The sequence below is a fragment of the Bombina bombina genome, chromosome 5 (assembly GCF_027579735.1).
Source record: "Bombina bombina isolate aBomBom1 chromosome 5, aBomBom1.pri, whole genome shotgun sequence".
Lineage (NCBI taxonomy): Eukaryota > Metazoa > Chordata > Amphibia > Anura > Bombinatoridae > Bombina > Bombina bombina.
The window spans coordinates 1010030005-1010054124 of NC_069503.1; the positions used below are offsets into that span (position 1 = coordinate 1010030005).

The 24120-nt window shown below is 41.7% G+C and overlaps 1 protein-coding gene across 1 annotated transcript; it reads right to left on the bottom strand.

Annotated features, from left to right (window-relative positions):
- Positions 1 to 1514: 1514 nt before the first annotated feature.
- ZNF706 (zinc finger protein 706) lies at positions 1515 to 18972 on the bottom strand. The gene is made up of 4 exons (XM_053715255.1): positions 18841 to 18972; positions 7686 to 7822; positions 6663 to 6766; positions 1515 to 1756 (listed from the first exon to the last, which is right to left on the bottom strand). The coding sequence occupies exons 2-3, from the start codon at positions 7818 to 7820 to the stop codon at positions 6671 to 6673; spliced, it is 231 nt and encodes a 76-aa protein (XP_053571230.1). The 5' UTR covers positions 7821 to 7822; positions 18841 to 18972; the 3' UTR covers positions 1515 to 1756; positions 6663 to 6670.
- Positions 18973 to 24120: the final 5148 nt, after the last annotated feature.

A 24120-nucleotide genomic window follows, 5' to 3' on the forward strand; every position in this document is an offset into this window, starting at 1 on the left:
AGCATAATTAGCCCTGTTATGTAAGCATTCAATTCCTTACTAAGTCTGAACATAGCTTACCTTCCCCTCATGGGGATATTGTCAGTCTCTTCTAGCATTATCTCAGTCTTGTCTAGAAATAAATGACTGAACATACCTCATTGCAGATTACCCTGCCAACCGTTCCCACCAACTGAAGTTTTCTGGTACTCCTCAGTCCTGTGTGGGAACACCAGTGGATTTTAGTTACAACATGCTAAAATCATTTTCCTCTCAGCAGAAATCTTCATCACTTTTCTGCTACAGAGTTAATAGTACAAACCGGTACCATTTAAAATAAACTTTTGATTGAAGATAATAAAAAACTACAATTCTAACACCACATTCACTTTACACTCCCGAGAGAGACCCTAGTGCTTAGAGCCGGCAAAGAGAATGACTGGGGGGGGGTGGAGCTAGAGAGGGAGCTATATAGACAGCTCTGCTGTGTGCTCTCTTTGCCACTTCCTGTAGGGAATGAGAATATCCCACAAGTAAAGGATGAATCCGTGGACTGGATACACCTTGCAAGAGAAAGAGTAAATATAAAGACTGCACGTTTGGTTAACCTTTTAACTCAGTTATATTCCGTCACAATTACACTGTGCTTTAGTGCCGTTCTGACGGAATAGAATGTCATAACCATTGGTCTGTCCTAAAGCCAACTGCGCTTCCATGTGATCGAAGTTTGGATGGCGTGCCCTAGCGTCACAGGGACGCCCCCTGACCCGATCCCATCATTAAAATCTCGCAATCGTGTGCACGATCGCATTTCAATTTGTTTACATCGGAACATTGTTCCGATGTAGAAAATTAACCCAGTCAAAGGGTTAAACGGAGGTGAATTGGAATGTTACATAAACGTTATATTTCCACAAAAACATATTTCAAGGGAATTCCAAGTGTTTACCCATTCATTTGCTATCTAGGTAGGCTCATTAGCAGATTGGTGGCTGCACATAGATTCCTTGTTATTGGCTCACCCACGTGCATTGATTTTTCTTTAACAAAGGATGTCCAAGAATGAAGCAAATTAGGCAATAGAAGTAAATTGGAATGCTTAAAATTGTATTCTCTACCTGAATCATGAGAAAAATTGTAGGTTGTGTCCCTTTAAGACCATACAAAACACCTCAAAATTAAAGGAGCTTTAAGAGGCCTACACATATATATTAACTAAATTGGCATTGAAGGCATTTTCCAAAACATCTTTTTGAAAGGACACAAACAAATGGATTATGCTTACGGAAAACAATATATATATGCTAACACAGTGTAAATATATTACGACACTTTTGCAGGGGGTCAAAAAAATGAAATTAAACTAAGGAGCCAGAGCCAGCCATACCCGTTAAGAGTCAGAAATAGGTTTGATATACAGACAAATGCAGAATAATCTAAAATATCAGGAGTTAGAAGTTAAGAACTATGACTCCTTGGCTTCTGGATTTGTCAAGTCCTGCCTCTGTATATCATTACAAAATGCAAAGAAAATATTAAAATCAAGATACTACTTTTATTGAACAAATTATACACATTATGGACATTAAATCAATATAATTACAACTGTAAAAATTTGTAAGAATTGCTCAACTTGAGATTTACAAATCAGTAAATAACTGTACATTTATGGAGTTTTGTGCCCCATCAAGGGACCAGCATAAAAATATGGATGTTTCTTTAACTTCTTTCCAATAAACCTTTTTATGGCATGAACAGTTTATAGGTTTGAAGAAGCCTAGGAAGGAGAGAAAATAAATGTTACTTTTAAGTAAATATAACATCACAAAATGTTTAAAGGGATAGTAAACACCAAAAATGTTATTGTTTAAAAAGGATAGATAATCCCTTTATTTACCATTCCCCAGTTTTGCATTACCAACACGGTTATATAAATATACTTTTTAACTCTGTAATTACCTTGTATCTAAGCTTCTGCAGACTGCCTCCTTATCTCAGATCTTTTGACAGACTTGCACATCAGGAAACTAGTGCTGACTCAAATAACTTCACGTGCATGAGCACTGTTATTTATATGAAACCCATGAACTGATGCCCTTTAGCCGTGGAAAACTGTCAAATGCATTCAGAAAGGTGGCCTTCAAGGGCTTACCTAGGTTTAGCTTTCAACTAAGAACAAGATACAGCCAATTTGATGATAAAAGTAAATTAGAAAGTTGTTTAAAATCACATGCCCTATCTGAATCATGAAAGTTTAATTTGGACTTTACTATCCCTTTAAGCAACACAAATCACAAGTGTTGTGGACTATGCAGTACACACTTCACACAGAAGAAAAATTACACACACAGTGTCCAGGCAGGAAAGCACTCCCCGATACATACACACACACAGTGTCCAGGCAGGAAAGCACTCCCCGATACATACACACAGTGTCCAGGCAGGAAAGCACTCCCCGATACATACACACACACACACACACACACAGTGTCCAGGCAGGAAAGCACTCCCCGATACATACACACACACACACACACAGTGTCCAGGCAGGAAAGCACTCCCCGATACATACACACACACACACACACACAGTGTCCAGGCAGGAAAGCACTCCCCGATACATACACACACCAGGCAGGAAAGCACTCCCCGATACATACACACACACAGTGTCCAGGCAGGAAAGCACTCCCCGATACATACATACATACACACACACACACACAGTGTCCAGGCAGGAAAGCACTCCCCGATACATACACACACCAGGCAGGAAAGCACTCCCCGATACACACACACAGTGTCCAGGCAGGAAAGCACTCCCCGATACATACACACACACACAGTGTCCAGGCAGGAAAGCACTCCCCGATACATACACACACCAGGCAGGAAAGCACTCCCCGATACATACACACACACACACAGTGTCCAGGCAGGAAAGCACTCCCCGATACATACATACACACACACACACACACACACAGTGTCCAGGCAGGAAAGCACTCCCCGATACATACACACACCAGGCAGGAAAGCACTCCCCGATACACACACACACACAGTGTCCAGGCAGGAAAGCACTCCCCGATACATACACACACCAGGCAGGAAAGCACTCCCCGATACACACACACAGTGTCCAGGCAGGAAAGCACTCCCCGATACACACACACACACAGTGTCCAGGCAGGAAAGCACTCCCCGATACACACACACACAGTGTCCAGGCAGGAAAGCACTCCCCGATACACACACACACAGTGTCCAGGCAGGAAAGCACTCCCCGATACACACACACACAGTGTCCAGGCAGGAAAGCACTCCCCGATACACACACACACAGTGTCCAGGCAGGAAAGCACTCCCCGATACACACACACACAGTGTCCAGGCAGGAAAGCACTCCCCGATACACACACACACAGTGTCCAGGCAGGAAAGCACTCCCCGATACATACACACACACACACAGTGTCCAGGCAGGAAAGCACTCCCCGATACACACAGTGTCCAGGCAGGAAAGCACTCCCCGATACACACAGTGTCCAGGCAGGAAAGCACTCCCCGATACACACAGTGTCCAGGCAGGAAAGCACTCCCCGATACACACAGTGTCCAGGCAGGAAAGCACTCCCCGATACACACACACACCAGGCAGGAAAGCACTCCCCGATACACACACACTGTCCAGGCAGGAAAGCACTCCCCGATACACACACACACACTGTCCAGGCAGGAAAGCACTCCCCGATACATACACACACACTGTCCAGGCAGGAAAGCACTCCCCGATACACACACACAGTGTCCAGGCAGGAAAGCACTCCCCGATACATACACACACCAGGCAGGAAAGCACTCCCCGATACATACACACACCAGGCAGGAAAGCACTCCCCGATACACACACTGTCCAGGCAGGAAAGCACTCCCCGATACACACACTGTCCAGGCAGGAAAGCACTCCCCGATACACACACACACACACACAGTGTCCAGGCAGGAAAGCACTCCCCGATACACACACACACAGTGTCCAGGCAGGAAAGCACTCCCCGATACACACACACACAGTGTCCAGGCAGGAAAGCACTCCCCGATACATACACACACACAGTGTCCAGGCAGGAAAGCACTCCCCGATACATACACACACACACAGTGTCCAGGCAGGAAAGCACTCCCCGATACATACACACACACACAGTGTCCAGGCAGGAAAGCACTCCCCGATACACACACACACACACACAGTGTCCAGGCAGGAAAGCACTCCCCGATACACACACACACACAGTGTCCAGGCAGGAAAGCACTCCCCGATACACAGTGTCCAGGCAGGAAAGCACTCCCCGATACATACACAGTGTCCAGGCAGGAAAGCACTCCCCGATACATACACACACAGTGTCCAGGCAGGAAAGCACTCCCCGATACATACACACACAGTGTCCAGGCAGGAAAGCACTCCCCGATACATACACACACTGTCCAGGCAGGAAAGCACTCCCCGATACATACACACACTGTCCAGGCAGGAAAGCACTCCCCGATACACACACACACTGTCCAGGCAGGAAAGCACTCCCCGATACACACACACACTGTCCAGGCAGGAAAGCACTCCCCGATACACACACACACACACTGTCCAGGCAGGAAAGCACTCCCCGATACACACACACACACTGTCCAGGCAGGAAAGCACTCCCCGATACATACACACACTGTCCAGGCAGGAAAGCACTCCCCGATACATACACACACTGTCCAGGCAGGAAAGCACTCCCCGATACACACACACACTGTCCAGGCAGGAAAGCACTCCCCGATACACACACACACTGTCCAGGCAGGAAAGCACTCCCCGATACACACACACACACACTGTCCAGGCAGGAAAGCACTCCCCGATACACACACACACACACACTGTCCAGGCAGGAAAGCACTCCCCGATACACACACACACACACTGTCCAGGCAGGAAAGCACTCCCCGATACACACACACACAGTGTCCAGGCAGGAAAGCACTCCCCGATACATACATACACCCACTGTCCAGGCAGGAAAGCACTCCCCGATACACACACACACACTGTCCAGGCAGGAAAGCACTCCCCGATACATACATACACACACACACACACACAGTGTCCAGGCAGGAAAGCACTCCCCGATACATACACAGTGTCCAGGCAGGAAAGCACTCCCCGATACACACACACACACACACAGTGTCCAGGCAGGAAAGCACTCCCCGATACATACACACACACTGTCCAGGCAGGAAAGCACTCCCCGATACATACACACACACACTGTCCAGGCAGGAAAGCACTCCCCGATACACACACAGTGTCCAGGCAGGAAAGCACTCCCCGATACACACACAGTGTCCAGGCAGGAAAGCACTCCCCGATACACACACACACAGTGTCCAGGCAGGAAAGCACTCCCCGATACACACACACACACAGTGTCCAGGCAGGAAAGCACTCCCCGATACACACACACACAGTGTCCAGGCAGGAAAGCACTCCCCGATACATACACACACCAGGCAGGAAAGCACTCCCCGATACATACATACACACACTGTCCAGGCAGGAAAGCACTCCCCGATACATACACACACCAGGCAGGAAAGCACTCCCCGATACATACACACACTGTCCAGGCAGGAAAGCACTCCCCGATACACACACACACACAGTGTCCAGGCAGGAAAGCACTCCCCGATACATACACACACCAGGCAGGAAAGCACTCCCCGATACATACACACACACACACACAGTGTCCAGGCAGGAAAGCACTCCCCGATACATACACAGTGTCCAGGCAGGAAAGCACTCCCCGATACATACACAGTGTCCAGGCAGGAAAGCACTCCCCGATACATACACAGTGTCCAGGCAGGAAAGCACTCCCCGATACATACACAGTGTCCAGGCAGGAAAGCACTCCCCGATACACACACAGTGTCCAGGCAGGAAAGCACTCCCCGATACACACAGTGTCCAGGCAGGAAAGCACTCCCCGATACATACACAGTCCAGGCAGGAAAGCACTCCCCGATACATACACAGTCCAGGCAGGAAAGCACTCCCCGATACATACACAGTCCAGGCAGGAAAGCACTCCCCGATACATACACAGTCCAGGCAGGAAAGCACTCCCCGATACACACACAGTCCAGGCAGGAAAGCACTCCCCGATACACACACAGTCCAGGCAGGAAAGCACTCCCCGATACACACACAGTCCAGGCAGGAAAGCACTCCCCGATACACACACAGTCCAGGCAGGAAAGCACTCCCCGATACACACACAGTCCAGGCAGGAAAGCACTCCCCGATACACACATACAATCTAGGGAAAGCACTCCCCGATACATACACAGTCCAGGCAGGAAAGCACTCCCCGATACACACATACAATCTAGGGAAAGCACTCCCTGATACATACACACACACACACAGTCCAGACAGGAAAGCACTCTCCAATACTCACATTTATATCTAGAGATTGGATACGCAGTTTATGTAGTCTAAATTGTGCTAGTTATTGAATAAACATCTTGTACATTGTTAAATTTCAAGTCAGTTATTACTACAATCTACTGTAAAAAAGTGAAAATTTGGTTTTTATTAACATATTAAAGTTGAGATATACCTGTTTTTCTATGCCTCAACATCAACGAGTTCTGGTGGAAGAGGCACCTTTGGATGCTTGCTCTCAAAGTGCTGTTTGAATGTTTTGGGATCTGGCATTTGTGTCTTAAAAAGAGCAGAGAAAGATTTGCTACATATTAAAAGGAGTTTTGGTTTCTTTTGTCAAAGAGAAGTATCAGTCATTGACCTAGTTTCTAGCCTTTAAAGGGACATTAAAAGGAATCTTTAAAATATACATAATACATAGAAATTTAAGTGACCACACACACACTTTATTTCAATTTTGATGCTTACAAGAAGTGCATGTCTGTACAACTAGTTTATAATCACTGCTTGCTGCTTTAAGACAAATAACTCCATACAAGCATAATAAAAAAGCGAAAGATTCAAGGAAAGGAGCTAGGTGTCAAAGGAAGCCTTCATGAAAGTTTAGTTTTGACTTCCAAAAGACAATTCAATTAGTCAAAATTAACCATGAATTGGCATCTTTAAAAAAGTAGTAACAATGCCGCCAATAGAAAACAGACAAGGGCACTTTCAGAAATTCAGCATTTATTTCTCTAAATCAGTGCTTGACAAATGTGTTTAAAAATTAGGAGCCAGTAAGAATATTTAGGAGCCAGGCATATTTTTAGGACCCAGACCGTTTGATTTGTATATAGATATATGGAGAATACCCCAAAAAGTTAGGAGCCAGGGGTAAAATTCTAGGAGTCAGTGGCTACCAGGCTCCTGGGTTTGTCGAGCCCTGCTCTAAATGAATACCATGGCCGTGGGTAGTAGTGTTTGACCATTTTATTAATTTAATAGTGAAACAAAGATTTGTGCAAACAAATGCCGAATTTCTAAAAGCACACGTCTGGTAGCACTGACATTTTCTCTAGTCCTCAGATAAATAAAATTCTCACATATTATATTAATATTTAATACTGGCAGTTGAGCTTGGAAAATAGAAGTCAAGGGACCACCATAAAATGTCAGCACCATTCTTTTATAAAATCATGAACTAATGATGCCAGCGTACCCTGCAAACAGCACAAGTAAATACTAAGGCAGCTTTGGCTGCTGCTTTTTGATCATGGCCTTGTTTTTTTTTCTGTTCAGCTTGTTTCTTTGCATTTTTCTGCTGTGATTGGATCTTCTGATGTCCTCGCGCCATATCTGCAAATAGATTACACAAAAAGCATGTTATTGCTTTTACAACTTGCAAATAGGGAAGTTGCCAGTGCTTTAAAGTGACAGACTACAGCATGTCATTTTTGCGCTACAGCTCTTTAGAAATGTCAGAGTTGGCAGCGCTAAAATGATATGCTCTGGTCCCAAGCAGACATGGCCAGCGAGCCATTTAGCAGTGGCACAGATGGTAATTTTTTGCACTATAAATGTTCCTTAAGAACAAAAGGGTAAACTATGTTTAAAACAACAACGTTTAACTTATTTTCAGTATTTTCATAATACAGCCTCATTTCTGTTACTAATATATTATATTGGTATATAAATATAGCCTGCAAATCTGCAAAATATTCCATAAAGCAGGGTCGGACAAATTTGAAGCTAAGTAACAACACAGAAGACAGGAGCCAGAGAATTGTTTAGTATAGAGATTAAAGGGACAGTTTACTCAAACTTTCTCCCTTTAATTTGTTCCCAGTGATCCACTTTACTTGCTGGAGTGTTATAAATTGTTTACAAGTATTTTCATTACCCTTATATTGGCATTTGAAATAGATTTAGCCTGTGGTATCCTTACCTATCCTGGAAGTTTTTGGCCTGGAGACCAAGCTGTGTTAACACAGCCAGTAGAAGAAATTACACTCCCAGTGGTAGACAAGGTAGGGTAATAAAATGTTAAATTTTCTATTGTACTCTCCAAGTATTGGTGATTGGTTTATGCACAGATATAAGGAGCAGGTATATGTACATAATGTGATAAAGTAATTAGATCTGATTATACCTACAAGCTCAACCCATTTTATTAGGTTGTGGCTTCAAAACACAAAATCAGCTAATATACACGAATAAGCCTTAAAGCAAATCTTATACATTTTATACTCTGCAGCTGGTAAAATAAGTAATTGGAAACATATTAAGGGAAAAACAATGTTATAGTATACTGTCCCTTTAAAGCTGGTAAATGTTTGCTTCAAGATAGAAGGGTAGTTTAAATGTTGTGGAAGTTTAAACATCCCTACTGTCATGATGCTAGCAGGACACTACATTCAAGATGCTTAAACTGGGCCACAAAAAAATTAATTTCAAAAGCAAGACTTAAAAAAGGGACATGAAACCCAAAATATTTCTCTCATGATTTAGATAAAGCTTACATTTTTAAACAACTTTTCAATTTACTTTTCTCATTTGCTTCATTCTCTTGGTATCCTTTGTTGAAAAGCATATCTAGATAGGACGAGGAGCTAGCAGCTAACTGGTGTCTGCACATATTTGCCTCTTGTGATTGGCTTACCAATGTGTTTAGCTAGTTTCCAGTAGATTTTTAGCAATACGGCTCCATGTACGAAGCAGCGAAAGCTGCTCCGGAGCCTTTGCGGGGCAGGTTCGCATATGCGAGCCTGCTTCCCGCAATGTAAGAAGCAGCGGTCATTAGACCGCTGCTTCCTACACCCTACGCCACCTCTTAGGTGGCGAAGCAGAATCACTGAGAGCTCGCTCGCTCTCGGTGATTGACAGCCCCTTCAGTCGCGTGATTGGTCGCGCGACTGAAGGGGCGGGCATTACACACTCCGCTGAGTGTGTAATGATACATACGGTCAAGCGGATCAATAGATCCGCTGCCCGTGTGTAGCGGAGGCGGGCGGACAGCTTTGCGAGTTAAGAAGCTGTCCGCCCGCCTCTTAGTACATGGAGCCCATAGTGTGGCTGGATATATCTGTAAATACTAATTAAAATATGATCCATGTAAGAAATTGTGTTGAAATTAAAGGGACACTGAACCCATTTTTTTTTCTTTTGTGATTCAGATAGAGCATGTAATTTTAAGCAACTTTCTCATTATCAATTTTTCTTCGTTCGCTTACTATCTTTATTTGAAAAAGGCATCTAAGCTAAGGAGCCAGCCAAATTTTAATTTAGAACCCTGGACAGCACTTGTTTATTGGTGGATGAATTTATCCACCAATCAGCACAAACAACCCAGATTGTTCACCAAAAATGGGCCGGCATCTAAACTTACATTTTGCTTTTCAAATAAAGATACCAAGAGAATTAAGAAAATTTGATAATAGGAGTAAATTAGAAAGTTGATTAAAATTGCAGGTTCTATCTGAATCACGAAAGAAAAAAAATTGGGTTCAGTGTGCCTTTAACCCCTTAATGACCACAGCACTTTTCAATTTTCTGTCCGTTTGGGACCAAGGCTATTTTTACATTTCTGCGGTTTTGTGTTTAGCTGTAATTTTCCTCTTACTCATTTACTGTACCCACACATATTATATACCGTTTTTCTCGCCATTAAATGGACTTTCTAAAGATACCATTATTTTCATCATATCTTATAATTTACTATAAAAAATTATAAAATGAGGAAAAAATTGAAAAACACACTTTTTCTAACTTTGACCCCCAAAATCTGTTACATATCTACAACCACCAAAAAACACCGTGCTAAATAGTTTCTAAATTTTGTCCTGAGTTTAGAAATACCCAATGTTTACATCTTTGCAAGTTATAGGGCCATAAATACAAGTAGCACTTTGCTATTTCCAAACCATTATTTTTCAAAATTAGCGCTAGTTACATTAGAACACTAATATTTTTCAGGAATCTCTGAATATCCATTGACAAGTATATATTTTTTTTTAGTAGACATCCCAAAGTATTCATCTAGGCCCATTTTGGTATATTTCATGCCACCATTTCACCGCCAAATGCGATTAAATACAAAAAATGGTTCACTTTTTTACTAATTTTTTCACAAACTTTTGGTTTCTCACTGAAATTATTTACAAACAGCTTGTGCAATTATGGCTTAAATGGTTGTAAATGCTTCTCTGGGATCCCCTTTGTTCAGAAATAGCAGACATATATGGCTTTGGCGTTGCTTTTTAGTAATTAGAAGGCTGCTAAATGCCACTGCGCACTACACGTGTATTATGCCCAGAAGTGAAGGGGTTAATTATGGAGCATGTAGGGAGCTTTTAGGGATACTTTTAGCTTTAGTGTAGTGTAGTAGACAACCCCAAGTATTGATCTAGGCCAATTTTGATATATTTGATGCCACCATTTCACCACCAAATGCGATCAAATTAAAAAAAACGTTAAATTTTTCACAATTTTAGGTTTCTCACTGAAATCATTTACAAACAGCTTGTGCAATCATGGCACAAATGGTTGTAAATGCTTCTCTGGGATCCCCTTTGTACAGAAATAGCAGACATATATGGCTTTGGCGTTGCTTTTTGGCAATTAGAAGGCGGCCAGATGCCGCTGCATTTCACACGTGTATTATGGCTAGCAGTGAAGGGGTTAATTATGTAGCTTGCAGGGTTAATTTTAGCTTTAGTGTAGAGCTCAGCCTCCCACCTGAAACATGAGACCCCCTGATCCCTCCCAAACAGCTCTCTTCCCTCCCCCACAATTGTCCCCGCCATCTTAAGTACTGGCAGAAACTCTGCCAGTACTAAAATAAAAGCTATACTTGGGCTTCTTTTTGGCATATTTACATATGCTGCTGTGTAGGATCCCCCCTTAGTCCCCAACCTCACTGATCCCACACCAAACAGCTCTCCCCTCCCCCTCTGAATTAATGGGTGCCATCTTGGGTACTGGCAGCTGTCTGCCAGTACCCAGTTTAGTAACAAATGCGCCTTTTTTTTAAAAAAAAAATGCCCTTTCCGGTAGAGTAGCTTCCCCCCCCCCCCGCAAGACCAACCCCCCACCCCTTCCAGATCCCTTAACTGTTATTTATAACTTTAAAAACTTTTTTTTTAGCTTTTACCAGCTTTATTTTTCTGTAGTGTAGCAGTTCGCTCCCGCCCCTGCACGCGCCCGCCCGCCGCCCCCCGTGCACGCTCCCGACTGTTCCGCCCCCCTTCCCTCCACTCGGCACATCGATGGCCGCCCACCCGCCTCCCAGACTTGCTCCCACCCACCAACGATACCGGCCACCGATGTCGAGTGGCTCTCTCTGCATCGGGCGAGTGGCTCTCTCTGCATCGGATGGCTAAGGGGGGTTATTGCAGGATGCCTCGATATCGAGGCATCACTGCAATAACCGGAAAGCAGCTGGAAGCGAGCAGGATCGCTTCCAGCTGCTTTCCAGACCAAGGACGTACGCCACACGTCCTCGGTCATTAACTGTATTTTTTTTTTTTTAGGACGTGTGGCGTACGTCCTTGGTCATTAAGGGGTTAAGCAATATGAAATGCTGCAATTGTCATTCAAAAGGAAATTAAAAAATAAGTTGGGCTATAGGAAACTGACAATGCACTAAATAAAGCACACTCCAAGAATACCAGTTCTTATATGCAGCTATTTAATTGAGGCTCACTCAGCTACACATTAAACGGTCTGCCTTAACATTTAATGGGAAACCTATTTTCCAAATATTCGATAATAGTCACTGAATGATTTGTTGAGTTATTCCATTTAAAAAGCAACAAAGGTTAAAAGCAGATAGAGAGGTAGGGGCAAATATTTATGCAAAAAAAGAAAGTTTGAAAAAGATCATAAACACCACAAATTAATATAGCACACAAAAAAAAAAAAGAATCAGTCATCCACAATTGACCTACATATGTTCAAATTCACCAAAAAGGTAAAATCACTCAACACACCTCAATTCGCTGTGTGAAGAGATGTCAAAAGTTGCAGCTGCGTATCCTTAATCAACCCTATCCTACAAGTAGGTCTCCTCAAATTACCAGCTGCTTAGAGATCAGTAGCCAGATAGCTTAAATCACTGATCCATGGGTAAAATGAGGCACATGCACAGGTTGTGGAATTGCAATAAATTGTAGTTGAATAGAGAAACATGTTTAAGGGGAAAGATGATACAATATTTTACTTTAGGGAAAGCATTTGCAGGGTTTAGCATTTGCAGAGAACACCATCTCTAAGCTGCCATCTCTCTAAGTGACATCTTTAAGTGGCAGTGCTAAGAATTAGATTTGAGGAAAGTTAAATATTTTCTATTTAAAACAAAAAAAAATTGCACTTGAAATTCTGCTATGTTTTCAGAACTGCTTTTCCTTATAACAGCCTCATGCCTACTCCAGAGGCAGGCTCACATGCTCATACCTTACCCTTCACAACAGGCAGTTTATATTGGCCCCTCTCTCCTTTCCTCAGCTCTCATGAACTACTTTCCATTTTAAAATCTATGTCACTAAACTGCACCACCTCACAGAAATGCCCCCACTGCTATAAATCTCATTCTCACCTACTCTTACTTTCCATCTTGCTGCTATTAGCATCAGGTGACATCTCTCCAAATCCTGGGCCCACCCTCATTCCCACCATTACCCAATCACGCACTCCTTATAGTAACTTTAATAAAAGCAACACACATAACCTCATCTCCATCAAATGCATCCCATACGCACACACTCCTTTCACTTGCGCACTATGGAACTCTCGCTCTGTCTGCAATAAACTTACAACCATTCATGACCTGTTTATTTCAAATTCTTTCACCCTTTTAGCAATTACCGAAACATGGCTATCTCCTTCCGACACATTTTCCACTGCTGCTCTCACACATGGTGGTCTTCACTTTAGCCATACCCCTAGGCCAGGTGATAAACGTGGCGGTGGTGTTGGGATCCTGCTCTCCCCCTCTTGCACTTATCAGTACCTACCATCAATCCCATCTCTCTCCTTCTCTTCCTTTGAAGTCCACTGTATTAGCCTGTTCTCACCCCTCTCAAAGTGGCAGCCATCCATCGCACTCCCGGACCTACCTCCCATTTCCTTGACAACTTTGCCACCTGGCTTCCTCACTTTCTCTCTACAAATATATCAACCATAATCCTTGGGGACTTCAACATTCCCATTGACAACCCATCTGCCCCTGCTGCCTCTAATCTTCTTTCACTTACATCCTCCTTCGGTCTCTCACAATCCACCCTATTCCCTACCCACCGTGATGGACACTCCATCGACCTGGCATTTTCCTACCTCTGTTCTATATCTGACCTCACCTGTCGCCCTTTTCCCATCTCAGACCATCACCTGGTCACCTATAATATTAATGCAACAGCTAAACCAACTCCTCCATCCCGCCCCCACAGCTGTAGAAATCTACATGCTGTGGATCCGCTCCAATTTTCAAAAACTATTCAAGATCTCCTCCCTCACACTTCCACTATAACCTGCCCAGATCTCGCAACATCCCACTATAACAAAACTCTCTCCTCTGCACTAGACACACTTGCCCCTCCCCAGCTGCGCAAAACATCACGCCGTCAGTTGAAGCCCTGGCACTCTCAGCAAACACGTAATTTGCAAAAATGCTCCCGTACTGCTGAGCGTGTCTGGAGGAAAACTCGCTCTGAACCTGACTTCATACACTATAAGTTTATGCTTCATTCATACACTTGTGCCCTTCACTTAGCCAAGCAAGCCTACTTCTCCCTTATATCTACTCTTTCCTCAAAACCTAAACAACTCTTCTCCACCTTTATCTCTTTCCTCTACCCTCCTGCTCCACCCCCCTCATCTGTCTTTAGTGCTCAAGACTTGGCAGACTACTTTTTAAACAAAACGAATTCTATCCGGAGCAACATCCCAACACCAACCTGCAATACTCCATCAACAGGCCCTGCCACTCCCTCTGCTTCCTCCATCCAGCCACTGAGAATGAAGTTTCCTCCTTGCTATCTTCCTCACGCCTCACTACCTGCCCACTCGACCCTATACCTTCCCATCTAATACCCTCCCTATCTTCTACCCTCATTCCTGCTCTTACCCACATCTTCAACCTATCTCTTTCTACCAGCTCATTCCCATCTTCTTTCAAACATGCAATAGTCACTCCCATACTCAAAAAACCCTCCCTTGACCCTAATTCTCCTGAAAGCTACCGCCCAATATCACTGCTCCCACTAACATCAAAACTCCTTGAAAAACTAGTTTATAATCGCCTTAACCACTTCCTGTCCACCAACTCCTTGTTGACCCCCTGCAATCCGGATTCCGCCCCAAACACTCAACTGAGACTGCCCTTACCAAGGTTACGAACGATCTTCTCTCTGCTAAAAATATAGGCCACTACTCCATACTCATCCTACTTGACCTCTCAGCTGCTTTCGACACAGTTGACCACCCCCTCCTCCTACAGACCCTTAGCTCTTTTGGTCTCTGTGGCACTGCTCCTTCCTTGTTTCACAGGTCTTTTTCTGTGTCATTTGCCAATGACTCCTCCTCTCTAATGCCTCTGTCAGTTGGAGTACCTCAAGGATCTGTTCTGGGTCCTCTACTCTTCTCCATTTATACTTCTTCACTGGGTAAACTTATCAACAGTTATGACTTCAAATATCATCTCTATACTGATGACACCCAGATCTACCTCTCCACCCCTGCTCTCTCTCCCTCTGTCCTTTCTCATGTCAGCAACTGCTTATCTGGTATTTCTTCCTGGATGGCCTCTCACCACCTAAAGATTAACATGTCCAAGACTGAGCTCCTTATCCCCCCCCCCCCCCTCAAGCTCTACGCCGCCCTGTGACTTCTCTATCCCTGTTGACGGCATCACCATTTCCCCATCGCCCCAAGTCCGCTGCCTCGGAGTTACACTTGACTCAAATCTATCCTTCACCCCCCATATCCAATCGCTTTCTACATCCTGCCGCAACCATCTACGCAACATTTCCAAGATTCTGCCTTTTCTGTGCGCAAACACCACAAAGCAAATAATACACTCCCTTGTTATTTCCCGACTTGACTACTGCAATAACCTACTTACTGGCCTTCCTCTTTCCCGCCTCTCCCCTCTTTAATCCATCCTAAATGCCTCTGCCAGACTGATCCACCTTTCCCGCCGCTCTGTCAGTCCCTTCATTGGCTCCCCATACACAGCAGAATTAAATTCAAAATTCTCACCCTTGCATACAAAGCACTCACCAACTCAGCTCCCCTCTACCTATCCTCTCTAATCAACAAGTATACTCCAGCCCGCCCACTAAGATCCAACAATGACCTGCTCCTTGCTTCTGCGACTATCACCTCCTCTCATGCTAGACTGCAGGACTTCTATCGTGCAGCACCTACCCTCCCCTCTGGAACACTCTCCCTCGTGCTGTCAGGCTTTGCCCAAATCTTTCGTCCTTTAAATGCTCTCTGAAGACTTTTCTGTTCAGAGAAGCCTACCACCCAACTCAATTATATTCCTTTTACCTAACAACATTTCACTCCAACTCTGCATTAACATCTTTCTCACTCTTGCAGTCCTCACCTCATGTTTCCTAACCTCCTACCCTTCTAGATTGTAAGTTCCCACAGGAATAGGGCCCTCGATTCTTCCTGTATGTGTTTGTAAATTCTGTCCTGTCTTAGTCTTAGAAGTTTTATTTAAATGATCTGTATCCATGGACAGGGCTGCGGAATATGATGGCGCTTCATAAAATAATAATATTAATAATATGGCTAGCTTCCGTTTTAGATCAGAGCATGAGAAATATAGAAATGGCCATTATAGTCCAACTATTATATGCACTAATTCATTAGAGCATGTAGTTTTAACACTACATCTCTAAGTGTTTAACCCACGCAAAGGGGGCCCAATGGCACTTTAATTATAGGAATTTGCTGGGACAAAATATAGTTATACAGCATATAATTATGGCTAACATGGTCATATTAAAATCAAGCAGCCAAACACAAATAGATGGGGGAGGGGGGTGGCAGGAAGTGAAATTGAATAGGTTATGCCAGGGGTGAGCAACTTTGGCTCTCCAGATGTTTTAGAACTACATTTCCCATGATGCTTAATTGTCTAAGCAAGCATCATGGGAAATGTAGTTCTAAAACATCTGGAGAACCAAGGTTCTTGAGAACTGTTCAGTACTTTTATTTTATTTTACATACTCATTTGTAACTAATGGCCATTAGGTCCTCCATTGTACCACACATATTAATAATATTTTGCAATTTTTACATTAAAAAAAATGTCTATTGTAAAACTAAAATTAAAGATAAGTGTTTTTATTTTATTACACCATTTTATTTAAAACCCAAATACCATTCTTGCTATGTGTTAAATACCTAATAAAGGGGTAAACATTATCAAAATCAAGCACTCCCGTGTCACTCCATATCAGGATAGACAAATAGCCAATCAAGTATGGCATGTCTGTATGCTCCAACCACCTAAACACTTGATTTAAAAAAAAAAAAAAAAATTCAAGTGCTTTACAGATTTTTTTTTTTTTTTACAACAGTGACCTATTAATGGAAACTGTTTGCTATCATGCTGCAAATCTGGATGTAGCAGCTGCAACGGGTCCCACTGACTGACAACTGATGTTTATTCTATTCTATTTTTTTTTTTTTAAACAAATTCCAAAATGCAGGTGCCAGTTAGGAAAAACACCATAAATATACCACTTAAATATATTTTTAACATTTGCAGCTTTAATTGAAAACCTAAGCAGCTCAAAAACTGCAACATAAACATATTTCTCAAGTTATATTAAGCCAGCAATGGGCAGCTAATATCAAATGACTGCATATGCAGCCTGAGAATCACCAAAAATGATTCACACTACTTTTAACTGTATTGTATCAGTCTTAAAGTAAATATATATTATATACACACACATCCTTAAAGGGACACTGTACCCAAAAAAATTATTTCGTGATTCACATTGAGCATGACATTTTAAGCAACTTTCTAATTTACTCCTATTATCAAATTTTCTTCATTCTCTTGATATCTTTATTTTAAATGCAAGAATGTAAGTTTAGATGCCAGCCCATTTTTGGTGAACAACCTGGGTTGTCCTTGCTGATTGGTGGATAAATTCATCCACCAATAAAAAAAAAGTCCTGTCCAGAGTCCTGAAACCAAAAAAAAGCTTAGATGCATTCTTTTTCAAATAATGATAGCAAGAGAACGAAGAAAAATTGATAATAGGAGTAAATTAGAAAGTTGCTTAAAATTGCATGCTCTTTCTGAATTACAAAAGAAAAATTTTGGGTTCAGTGTCCCTTTAATCTTTATAGTTTAGTGTGTGTCAGTATGCTGAAATATTAATATTTTTATTGTTTTAACACATATACAGTTCAAGAAGAGATGAAAGCTGGTGATGTTGTGTGGGGTAAGAGAAAGTATGTTTACAGCTACTTTTATAAGCAATGTAGGCAACAAATGTAAATCTGGAGCACAAATTAAACCCATTAGAAATGGTGGAGTCACTATATAGTCAACACCTACAACTAAACATTTGATGCACAGTCTGTACATGATCAGTGCTTGACCAATCTGTTTACAGATTTTACATTATGCACATTATGATTAAATGTTGGCAAATTAAAGTTACCAGCAAATACTAACATCAAAGTTTTACAAGATTCATTATATCAAATGATTGCTATAACTTCTAAAACAATATATCCTGCTACAACATATACACACAAAAATAAGTTTCATTTGTATCACGGGGTAGACATTAATTTGAAACATAAAAGCTAATAGGGATATTGATTAACCAGCTATTTATGAGCCAGACAAGGGCGTCTGTTCGTAACTATATGGAATCATCCAGAAACATAACTTAGTATAAAGAAATCGAGCCACTCAAGATTTCTTATGATCTAGACAAGGGCTACTTCGCTTATTGTCAACTTGAGAGCCACTGCTTTCAGTATACATCCTTGATTATTTCCCTTATGAGCAAATATTACGGAAATCGAGATCAAGCACGACATATTGAAACACAGACTTACAAAACTAGCGAAATCGGGGGGTTTATAGACTGAAAACCATCAAATTGTTAACCAGACTAGAATAGCTGTTTCAGGTGACATCCAGTCCTATAGAACTGCTTAAAGAGATCCATATGGCGGATAGACCCTCATTACACAGACATAATAGGAGATGCATGAGGCAAAGCATGGTGGGGAGGAGAAATGCCGCATCCCACCATATGTAAAAACCGTGCACGCGACTACAGCTCTCAATGCTCCTCCACACATACAAACTGTCGTATAACCTGCCTACGTACCGTACGCACACAATCCCTGACCGCTCAGGTGCCCAGGGAGCTCTGCGGTAATCTCCGGTACACCCGAAGAAGGGAGGAGGCGGAGTATAAATCGGCTTGTATCCGGACCTGCGCCACCATAAACCACTCCCACTGCACTTGCTACTCTGCGCATGCGTAGTTGTCCTTAGCTAAAACCCTCATTGGTCCATAAACTACTCACTTGGTAACTGCTATGCTTATTACGCATGCGGTCTGCACACGGCCGTTACCAAGGGGGAAATACATGGGCCAATGGGAGGACAAAAGAATGATGTAAGTTTGATTTACATATGGGCGGGGACACTGTACAGCCAACTAAGTTCGCCAACAGGAAACAATGACAATAACCTAATGCATAGCACTGCAGTGCAGTGTTGAAATTCTGTTTTCGAAAATTAGAATTGAATTATTCAGCCCGCCCAGTAAGTAAGGCTAAATTTTGTAGCGTTAGGACCAGTGTATTTTGGGACATCTTTGTAAGTGGTGATTGGCTGAGCAGAATTTGGCCATGTTTTGTGACTAAGATCCCAATTTTATTTAAAAGTATAAAAGTTTTTTTGCAGGCAATATTTTGCAGCATTTTTAAATATGTGGTTTCATTTGGATGTGTGGCAATACTTTTTGTCTTGTAATAACCCAATGTCTTATTTATGCTATTGCCTAAAATATAATCTACTATAGATAATAATCTTTTCATTTTTCAAGTCAGAAGTTTGCAAATAGAAAACTAAATAATGGTTAATAGAAGATTTTTATATACACATCAAATGTTGGGCACAAGAGGTAACATGATTTGACTGTCCAACAAGAAGAGGGATAATAGCACAGCAATAATTTCATACCTCCCAACATTTCAAAATTCAAAAGAGGGACCCCCCCCCCCCAGCAAAAAGTTGAAATTTGGTGAGCAGGGGCGGGGCTTAAAAAATCATAAGACCAAAGTAATATAAATAAAATTTTAAATAAAGTCATATCTTTTAATACTCTTAGGCAGCAAATCAAACACAAGCTCAAACCACTGATATAGCTATGTGAGCTCTGTATTTAATTAACCTTTGCAGAGACCATGCTAAATATTTTTTATCTTAATTGGACATTTAATAATATATTCTTCAAAACTGCTCTCTGCTTTCCTCATTAATATTCTAGATTCTGGCCTTAAAGTTAGCAAAAATGCATAGTAACACACTACATAGCATACACTTACACATGCAGATACACACACACTACATAGCATACACTTTCATATGCACATACACACACACTACATAGCATACACTTATACATGCACATACACACACACTACATAGCATACACTTACACACACTACATTGCATACACCTACACATGCAGACACACACTACATAGTATACACTTACACATGCAGATACACACACACTACATAGCATACACTTATACATGCAGATACACACACATTACATAGCATACAGATACACACACACACACTACATAGCATACACTTATGCATGCAGATACGCACACACACACACTACATAGCATACACTTACAGATACAGACACCACAAAGCATACACTTATATATGCAGATACACACACACACTACATAGTATACACTTACACATGCTGATACACACACACTACATAGCATACACTTATACATGCAGATACGCACACACACTACATAGCATACACTTACACATACAGATACAGACACCACAAAGCATACACTTATACATGCAGATACACACACTACATAGTATACACTTACACATGCTGATACACACACACACTACATAGTATACACTTATACATGTAGATACACACACTTCATAGCTTACATGTATATATGCAGACACACACTACATAGCATACACTTATACATGCAGATAAACACACATACTTATACATACAGATACACACACACTACTCTGCTTACACTTATACATGCAGATACACACACATACACACTTATAGATACAGATAGACACACACACTACATCATATATGGGTATCTGTAACTCATTGTATGGGGTCCTGGGGTTGGCAAGCACATTAGCTGGCAGTCTGAGGCTGCCACTGTTCGTTACCCTGGTGTTAGCACTGCTCATCGTATAAAACTGAAGGCATTCTAGTATCACCAGGGGTTAGACGTTATCACTACCAGGGGTTAGAGGGTATACAGCCTTCCTACTACTGCTTAACCCACACACCATTACTTTTCCACAAGAAATCTAACAGGTATACCCTAGGAGAGAAATGCCAGCTGCTTCTGAGTATGTGCCCAATAGAATTTAATGCATTTTTTTTAATGCATGGGGCAATGCGGGACAGATGGCTAGCAAACCGGGACAGCGGGACAGACTCCTAAAATCGGGACTGTCCCGCAAAAATCGAGACAGTGGGGGGTATGCAATTTTTAAAATTTTTTGTATGTATCCCATTTTAATTAGAGGTAAAGCTTCCTAGACAGAACAGTATTGCAAATACAGACATCTCCTAACCATAGAAAGCACAATCCTGCCCAACTTTGTATTTCATAATTTGCAGTAATTGTTCTTATTCAGTGACATCACAGTAACAGATATCATAGGAAGATATGTCACATGAAATAAAGCATTATGCAGAAACAGATTTTTAAAAATGTTAAAGAATTCCTTATCTTTAGAATTTAGACCAGTAAACAGGAAAGTCTGCATCACTAGTCAGCATTTATTAAAGTGTCTAACGCCTTAACCCAAAATGACGTATATATTCATCATGCAGTACTTTGCCTGTCATATTGAATGACGTATAAATAAGTCTGAGCTGCAGGAAACTCCAATAGCCAGCTGAGAGCTGGAGTTTCTGAGCTCCAGGCATCTGCCTGCATATGGAATCGGAGAACGATCGATGCTCCGGTTCCATATGAAGGCAAATGCCAGATCGTTACAGACGGTGACACTGTGTGTGTGGGTGTGTCAACATCTGTAACGATTATCTGCTGGTGCTGACGGGAGGTGTGAGAGGGAAATCGGGAGGCGGGTGGATGGTTCAGGAGGGGAGAGAGTGGGAGGGCCCTACATTGCAGCAAAAAATAAAATAAAGGGAGAGGGAGGGATGGTGGGATACACTTCTAACAACCTTTTATGAAAGTGGTAGTAATGTTCATTTACTAAATACAGCTATTCTCCTTGCAAGAAAATTAATATTGAAATATTGGAAATCCAAGAAAGAACCAACATTTTAAGAATAATATTTTGTATCAATTATGTATAGAACAAGCTAAAGTGCAGCTGGAGTTGGAAGCCAACATCAAGAAGTTTTTTTTTGAAAAATGGAATGACTATATTAAAGGGACATTGCAGCCAAAATTGGAATCTACATGAACACATTACAGTTTTGAATAGAAACATTTTTCTAATATACTTGCATTAGCAAAATTGCTTCTAAAAAAAGCTATAATTGTTTTTAAATGTGTATTTAAGTATGCACCATGCACCAGCATTTTAAATGCAGCACCTGCTCATAGAGCCTATAGTGATTTTACCATCTGGTAATGACTCAAGTTGTTAATTGCTAACATGATACAAGCCCCACTGGCGCTCTGAGCAGCTTCAGCATTTAAAATGCTGGTGCACTGAGAATATTTATGCTTCACATGCATGTGCAGAGAAAAATGTTAACACTAAAACAGTTATAGCTTTTAATAGAAGCATTTTTGCCAATACATGTATATTGCAAATATATTTCTATTCAAAGATGTAATTCATCTATGTGCATTTAAATTTTGACCGGAATGTCCCTTTAAGTCATTAGATATGAATGCACAAAAAACAATTATTAAGTCATTTAAGAATTCGATTTTCATTTTGGAAGCTAACTTAAGATGTGAATGGCTGTATCCCGGGAGTGACCAATTATTTAATTATTTGTTTATCCATTTAGTTAGTAGGAGTTGGTGTTTTTTTTTTTTTTTAACCTAATAGCATTATGATTTGACAGCTAATTTAAATGGTTCTATGTATGTGAAAGTTTGTATTATGTTATATACAAATTGTTGATCTATGGTTTTCGTAAAAGAAACTGTCTTTGACCTTTTTTTTGGGGGGGAAGCTGCATCTTCCAATCTTTATTTTTGTGGTGTACTGACAATAAAGCTGGTTTTAAAAGAAAAAAAAAAAGAAAAGAAAAAGCTATAATGGTTCAGATATGAGATTATTATTATTCTTTATTTATAAAGCGCCAACAGATTCCGCAGCGCTGCTCATGGGTAGAAGGATAAAAGTACAACGGAGAAACAATACAATAAGAGACAAAATTTTATAAACAAATACAGGGGGAATTGAGGGCCCTATTACCGTGGGAACTTACAATCTAGATGGGTAGGAGGATGGGAAACAGGAGGTGGGGAGGATGTTAGAAAAAAAAGCAGCCAAAGGGCTTTAACATTGAGATGCATACATATACTGTACATGTCTAAAGACCCAAGTCCGCTGCCTCAGAGTTACACTTGACTCAAATCTATCCTTCGTCCCCCACATCCAATCGCTTTCTACATCCTGTCCAAGATTCACCCGACTTAACTAATGCAATATCCTAATTACTGGCCTTCCTCTTTCCCGCCTCTTCCCCCCCCCCTCAATACATCTGTATCTGCTGCACCTCTCTGCGAGTCCCTTCATTAGCTCCCCATTCACTGCAGATTAAATTAAAAATTCTCACCCTTACATACAAAGCTCTCACCAACGCTGCTCCCCACTACCTATCCTCTCTAATAAACAAGTATACTCCAGCCCGCCCACTAAGATCCAACAATAACCTGCTCCTTGCATCTTCAACTATCACCTCTTCCCATGCTAGACTGCAGGACTTCTGTCATGCAGCACCTACCCTCTGGAACTCTCTCCCTCATGCTGTCAGGCTTTGCCCTAATCTTTCTTCCTTTAAATGCTCCCTGAAGACTTTATTGCTCAGAGAAGCCTACCACCCAACTCAATAATAAATGAATTTCACTTCCCTCATCTAACTCTACATTAACATCTTTCTCAATATTGCAGTCCTCACCTCCTGTTTCTCAACCTCCTACCCTTCCCCCACGGGAATAGGGCTCTCAATTCCTCCTATATGTGTTTGTAAATTTTGTCCTGTCTTGTACAAGTTTTATATAATTGTTTTATTTAAAATAATTGTACCCATGGACAGCGCTGCGGAATATGTTGGCGCTTCATAATTTAAGTATAATAATAATAATAAAGATGTATATGTATGTGTATATATATATATATATATATATGTCACA

Excerpts from the sequence above, each read along its gene's own strand:
- ZNF706 (XM_053715255.1), bottom strand. The coding sequence starts at position 7,820 with ATGGCGCGAGGACATCAGAAGATCCAATCACAGCAGAAAAATGCAAAG. Across the intron at positions 6,767-7,685 it reads TTACTTGTGCTGTTTGCAGG|ACACAAATGCCAGATCCCAA; the intron begins GTACGCTGGCAT and ends GCTCTTTTTAAG.